This window comes from Vitis vinifera, chromosome 10 (assembly GCF_030704535.1).
Source record: "Vitis vinifera cultivar Pinot Noir 40024 chromosome 10, ASM3070453v1".
NCBI lineage: Eukaryota > Viridiplantae > Streptophyta > Magnoliopsida > Vitales > Vitaceae > Vitis > Vitis vinifera.
This window is the reverse complement of record NC_081814.1, coordinates 26,635,983-26,643,422: the sequence shown is the minus strand read 5'-3', so window position 1 is coordinate 26,643,422 and position 7,440 is coordinate 26,635,983. Positions and strand designations below refer to the sequence as shown.

Here is a 7,440-nt window from a genome sequence, read left to right as displayed (position 1 = left end):
AAAAAAGCAATGTTGCTGTGGATCTTTCAAAAGAGGGAAAAGCAAAAGGCTTTGTAAAAGTCATTGCTTGAATGCATTCCAACTTAGGTTACAGCAAAGGTAGACCAAACTTCCTAGTGATGTCTTCACATGTCCACCCATTGTGGTGGATCCCTTTGCCCTCATTTTCATCATTTTCTTTCACACTATAGGCCAAAGAGAGAGAGACAAGAGGGAAAGAAGAATTTCTCTGTACATGTGAGAAAGGTGATGAATAGTCATGACTCGTGCTCTCACCTTCTACCGAATTAGGTGATGTTCTAGGTCTAAATTTGTTTGAAATCTGAATAGAAATTGATACAAAACAGTTATTCAGACTTAAGATGTTAGATAAAAGTTTGAAAAAAAGAAACTGTATTGGAACATCTAAGTCTTGAGGGAGAATTTCTTGAGTTATTTCTCCTACTTGGAGTTTTGAGGGGTAAAAGGGTTCTCTTGGATCCTCTCAATGTTTTGGATAAAGCTTAAAGCCTACAGCCTCTTCTCAAATACCGAAGTAAATGACCTTTTGCTGGATTCTTTTGACTGTCATCAGCTTTTCTTTAGCAATGCTCTAACTCTTTGTTTATCCTCCCTTTCTTTAAGCCCACCTATCCCTCCTCCTTCCCCTTCCCCCTTCCTCTGTTCTTTGATACCCAAGTTCCATTCCTACAATTTTAATTTACAGCTCCATTTTTTCTACAAGATTGTGACATGAAATCAAACCTAGAACCCTTGCCACTTGAGCGAGACCTCAAAACCTTAAAACCCTTGAAGTTTTACAAGCATAATTGTAGTCTAATACACAAAGTGAAACAGTAGTTACATGATATCAATGGATTCATACCCGTTTCATACTACTAATACTACGAATACTGGTGTTACTAGGACTAGCAAAATTCAACTGCAGCTTTTGTATTTACTTAGCATATGTTGGGACCAAATCCTACATACCCATTTGCTCCATCAAATGAAATCTGAATCCCCTCCTGCTGAATGTTCCCTAATATGGAAAGCCCCGAAGTGGATGGAGCAAATGCAAAACAGAAGGTTCCTGCATCGTCCATTGGGATCAGGAAGTTTCTTGCTGGAAGGGTTAGAATTGGCCCGCCGGAGAAGTAGAATGACACTGTTGGAACCCGGACTGACACAAATCCAAGTAGGTCATAGCATGTATCGAAGATTGCCACCCCTGTGGCCCTTGGAAGGTTGGCGGTTTGCGCCAAAAAGGCATCACGGAAGGCCTGGTAGGCCAGTGTGGGGAGCCTAGTCACAGCAGTGCCTGTGTCCATGACAACCCCACCATCACCCAGCTCAGTTAGTCGGAAAACTTCCTCTGATATAGGAACCCGGATCCCTCCAACACCTAGACCCGCCAGCCCGATGTAGTAGAAGCTTGGGGCCCGAGGGTTGCGAACCAATGGCACCCATGCGGCGCCTGCGGGCAGCGCTTCACGGCCAAATACCAGTGACCCGGATGAATCAGTACCCCTACTCACAAGACAGTAGCTGAATGCACCACCAGTCTGGCCACCAAGCTGGCCTACAAAGGACATAGAGCCTCCACCAAGGCCGAGTAGACCGGCCGCCCCAACGAACATGCCCCGGTTCCTATGACCGCACCCGATGGCAACACTACGAACCATGGTGCGTCCGAATGTGAGAGTTTCCAGTGCAAGTGTGCCTTTAGTGTAGGAGCCATCACCATATGAGACCTCATACCGGCACCTGCCGGCATGGCAGCCAGCATTCTCGAGGCGGTCGCAGACTGAGGAGCTGCAAGAAACTCCGGTGAAAGACGCTGAATCAGCAGGGTCAAACACTGGGTCGGACTGGTGGTAACACTGAGTACAAGGCTGGCATTGGACCCATACAATGTCACTGCCTGAATCAATAACCATGTATTGGCTTCTAGGAGGACTACCAACGCCTATCCTAACGAAATATTCTCCGCTTCCTTGCTCCATGCCTGAAATCACATCAGTTCCGAAGTCGTCCACCCGATAACTACCTCCACCACCACTGGACAGGCGGCGAATGAGGCTGGCCACCCTTTTCGCATCCCTTTTCAGGCGCCCATCCAAACGGTGTCGATGATCATCGGAGTTGCCAAAGGACAACTGGTCTCTGTGAACTACCTTCATCATCCACTTCTCTCCACCTTCTTCATGATCCTCGGATACTTCAAGAGGTATTATTCTAGTCCCTGCAATGGTTTCCTTCACATTCAAGTGTTGAAAGGTGGGATAGGAAGAGTTATTGATGGCGGCGGTGGCAGCGGAGGCGGCTGTAGTGGTAGAGGTGGCGGTGATGCCACTTACAAGTTGCAGCATCACCAACACTATGACTGGCAAGGCCACCATAGTTTTTTTCTTTTCTTTTTGGTTTTTTGGACTGCTTTGGCTTGGGCTAGCACTTGGGTTTTGGGGAAGGGTAGTGTGGTGGAGGGGGATTTATTTGGTTTGCTTTTTGAGTAGTTGAGGGGGAAAAAGAAGGGTGGGGGAGAGGAGGAATAATTGAGTAATGGGTTGGGTTGGGTTTGTTTTTGGATTGATTGTGAGTTTGAGAGTGAAATCTCATTGTATTTTTTTACCTTCCATTTTCCTTTTCTAAGAGTAATGATATGTATGATTCTGCTAATTTCCATGCCCACATTCACAAAAATCATACACCACACCATCAACCCTAAAACCATCTTCCAAATTCCAATTGATACCTACATGGTATGCCAAGTAAAGTATTCCCATGGCATCTTCTTGGTTTTGAAACAGGATCCCTTGTCTGCTAAGGAAAAAAAACAACCAAAGATTATTCGTCAAGTTCAGATTACAAGGCTTTCACCACCATAGCTTTACCCAAGGAAAAATATTAAAAGCTTTTTAAATCCCTAATCATTCTTTTTATGTGATAAGATTAATCTGAGCAGTCAAGTTTGAGGGTCTGGCTTCCTAAGTACAGACAGAGAGAGTCTCTAAAAATATCTAAGTATCCCCCTTGAGGTGAGTGGAGCTTCAAAAGAAAGATGAGAAATAATGTATTTTATATGACCACATCGCGTATGGTGGTAAACCACAGCCTTTCTAAAGAGAAAAGCCTTCATTCTAACAATCAATGCAACACATTTGTCTTCTATAAACCCTTTGGATTGGAGATGCTAACAAAAGTAATCTTCTTTTCTTCTTTAAATACCATCTTTTCACCTACTGATTAAAGAATACACCCACCCCTGGTTCATAGCCTTTTCCACCATCTGCAGCACACCCTTCCCTTCCTTAGTGATCTCTACAGATTACTGAAGTCTCTTAGCTAATAATCATAATTATGCTAGGACCCACATGATTTTACACAGGCGGCAAGTTTTTAATAGTAGGCGACCAATCAAAAATCGCCACATCGTCAAAAAAGATATTAATGGGTGACCAATCCAACCTCACATATCTTTGTCCCTGATTCTAATTTCTTTGGATCTTTATTCAAATGTCCAAATTTAATCATAGACTTCGAGGGTGGTCCAATTCGAAGTTCCATATGGTATTTGATTTAGCATCATTGCATTTTCATGGCTTTGTTAGTCCCCAAGACAACATACTTCCATTAGTGTTCCCTAGAGATTGATATGGAGCCTACTACCTAATCATAAATGCATTAGACTCCACATGATTTTATGTGGGCAAGACATTTTTATTAGTAGGTGACTCACATCATAAAAAAAAAATATCTTAGATCCATTTCTTTATATTCAACAATCTAAATTTGAAGCTCGATATAATATAGATTTGGTATGATAGCATTTTCTTAGTATAAATCATGAGTTAATTAGTCTCTAAGGCTTAATGTGTATGTTGTAGAAACTGATAATCTTGATGAATTGAGCAATGAAAAGGGGGTGGATGGATGCAGGAAAGGCATTATATAAAGTTTGCACCGTGTTTTTACAACATGCATATGAAGAATGATTACACATGATGAGCACATAAAATGCTTTTGGATGGCACAATTATGGGCATTCAAGTGGGTGCCATCCATGTCAACATTGAAGAGACCACCAAACCAACACGTGAGAGAGTGGGTGAATGGGGCAAGAACCACATGGAATTTATGCAATTTGAAAGGGTTAATATGTGAAGCCTGTGTAGATATCGTTTATCTTGAGTTAATTGATTCTTCTTTGTAACATCTTTGACACGAAATAATTAAGGGTTTATGGGTGATCAAGTACTATTCGATAATGTTTTTTAGAATAGTTTTTTTATTCTATAGAATAAAAAACAAAAAAAAATTATTTAATAATCAGAAAACTGTTTTCTATTTTCTATTATTAAAAACAAAAAACTGAATGTTTTTAATAAACATTTTTGAACTGATTTCTATTGTTTTCATTTATCTTTTAAGGATTGTTTAAAAAAATTATTATATAAACATTTAGAATGATTAAAAATAAAACGCAAGATATAAAAATTATTTTTAAAAATATTAAAAATAAATTAAAAACATTTCAAGTTTCTAAACAAACATTTGTTTTACAAACCATCGTACAATAATTTTAAAAAATTATTCTGAAAAATAATTTTTCAAAACTGTTTTTAAGAACAATTACCAAACAAAGTCTAAGTTTTTACATAGTTTTTTACTCATATAATTCAATTGAATTATCATTTGAGTGCTCCCCAATTCTTATAGTTTGAATTAGAAGTTTTCTTTTAATCAATACGAAAATGACAGTATAGGTTTATAGCACATTTGACATATAAAAGAAGGATGAATTTTAGTTCAATAATACTAATTTTTTTATTCATATTTTCATTTCTAATAGATAATTTAAATACAATAATAAATAAATAAAAATTGCTAATTTCCATTATTATATATATTATATATATAAAGAAAGCGGAAACTTTGGAGATCTAACTAAAGGTTGAGGCTTAATTTGATAGTTTTTCAAAGTCATCATTGTAAAGTTGTAATTAACATTCAAAAAACAAAAGTTTTAACCATTAATCATTATATACTTTGACCAAGTGACACAATTATATTCCATTTAAAATACAAAATTTACTAATTAGACTAGCTTTTGGCAATTCTCCTCCATGTGAATCACACCTAACCTACCTATTAAAAACTTAAAAGCCATGTATCATACTCAACTTGAGTTGAATCCATCCAAGTTGCCACCATATAAACTACAACGTCAAATAAACAAGAAAATAATGAAACATTAACTTTAGTTTAAGCGTTGAGAAAACAACGGGCATGTAGGTTTAGCTAGTTTCCCAAGAACCAAACAAATAGAAATTAGTTATTTAGCATTTCTTTTCCTTTTATTTTCCTTTTTCTTCTCGACAACCAAACAAAAAGAATGGAGGGCCATATCATAAACCCTCTAGGAATGATAAATTTCCTAAGACTCGTCCAAAAATTTCAAGAACGTGTATAATCTCATCCCCCTAATATCATCAAAGCATGCAACAAATATATAAATATTTTTTAAAATAATTTTTTTTAGTGGATGGGTTATCCCAAAGAAAGCCATGTTTCTTTTGTTGTTGCATCATCAGCTAAAGCATGCTTAACAAAAGATTATTTGACAAAACATCACCATCGCCTTTTTCTCTTAATGAGTGGAAGATTAGCATAAAAGTAGAGAGACCACTTTAAAAATAAACACCATAGTGGTGGCTCACCTCACTCTTTTTGTACAAATCCTACTACAATAATATCAACTAACTGAGATTTCTATCAAAGCTAATCAAGGTTTATATAGCCCAACCTACTATCATATAAAACTTTATATGAAAAGGTCACATCAACTTTTGGACTCTTTAACTCACTGATCCTTCTTTTAGGCAACCTTTCAACCCTTCAAAGGGATTGTGGTCCATTGAACACATGAGAGTTTTAATTCAATTTGTAAACATTCTCTATGCATTCCAAAAGGGTATCTAAATTATCAAGCATAGTCAATCCAAGTGAACTACAATACCATGAGCGATAGACGAATCAAACTCCTTACAAGAGTAGGCTTTGGTTTCGATGAAAACAAAAACTTGTTCAATAATTGAAAATTGTCTTTGAGAGCCATTCTCAAAAATTGTATTTTAAAAACTCCTTAAAAAACATTACCAAATAAAGCATAAACCTTTTTTTATCCCCATTATCATAAAAGTTGCATGTCTCCACTTATCCCACTTTGAAATATTAGAATGAGTAGATGATGCGAATAAAGAAATAGAGATTTAGAGTGTGGGATACGGAGGATATTGAAAGGGTGGTGGTGCATGGACATAAGACAAGAGCAACCAAAAATGATAGGATAGAAAAATGAGAAAGAAGACTAAGTGGGAATGTCACCAAGGCAAAAGAGAATTGGAGTTGGGAGAATGTAAGATATCCATCATTTCTCAATAATTGAACCATTATTACCACCTAAAAGTTGTTCTTATTTTTAATTGTAATTGCGTAGTCATGACTATTATTAAAATCTTGATTACTCAATGATTGTGAGCGTGTGTTAAAATAATATCCACCATATTTATTTATTTTTTTTTTTGTATATTTATTTGAATTACCATCATCTAAGTATGACAATTTCCAAGGAGGAAGCAAGAAGACTATCATGCTTGGCAAATGTTAATATAGGATTTCAAACATAACACAAAATATTGTAAGGCAAACCAAAAATTATGGGAAGGAATGAAAATAATTGTCTCATCATATACACCCCACACTTATACTAATATATATTGATTTTCATGTTATTTTCTTTTAAAAAAAAATCTAATTTAGTATATATCTAGTTAATTATTTTAAAATTAAATACATTTTATTTTCTCAACATTTGATGTGTATTACAATTTGTTATTTCAAATTCAAAACCTAATAATTTGACTTTTAAACTTGTTAAAAAACAATATTTTTCCTTTTCGCTCCATAAAATTAAAAAAGGGATAGTTTTTTTTTACACGTTGATTCAAATTTAAGTCAAGCCAACTTTGAATTGAAAATTTTAAACTGAAATTTTTAAAACGCTTTTCAAATATGACAACACTTAATTTTGATTTTTTTTTTCATTTTAGAAAGATGTTTGTATAGTCAATTATGATTTTTGCATCTGGCTAAGAAGTGTGATAACTTTGAATTTGGATAACAAACATTTTTGTTTACATTTTAACCTTATTTCCTCACTTAACAAGCTATTCATTGACTTTTTAACAAGTTTGAAATACAAAACCCAATGTGAGAGGTAAAGTGTAAAATATGGTAAAGGTTGAGAAGATAAAATATATTTAAACTCATTATTTTATTATTAGTCAAGATTTTATTTAAAATTTGAATACTTTCTAAAATACAAAACCCAACATGAGAGGTAAAATGTAAAATATGCTCAAGGTTGAGAAAATAGAGTATATTTAAACTCAACGTGAG

General features: G+C 35.6%; 1 protein-coding gene across 1 annotated transcript; it reads right to left on the bottom strand.

Annotated features, from left to right (window-relative positions):
• Positions 1 to 733: 733 nt before the first annotated feature.
• Positions 734 to 3,956, bottom strand: LOC100261161 (protein ASPARTIC PROTEASE IN GUARD CELL 2). Its single transcript, XM_002267894.4, has one exon. The coding sequence runs from the start codon at positions 2,379 to 2,381 to the stop codon at positions 942 to 944; it is 1,440 nt and encodes a 479-aa protein (XP_002267930.1). The 5' UTR covers positions 2,382 to 3,956; the 3' UTR covers positions 734 to 941.
• Between the last annotated feature and the right edge of the window lie 3,484 nt (positions 3,957 to 7,440).

Coding starts and splice junctions, on each gene's coding strand:
- LOC100261161 (XM_002267894.4), bottom strand. CDS start 2,381: ATGGTGGCCTTGCCAGTCATAGTGTTGGTGATGCTGCAACTTGTAAGT.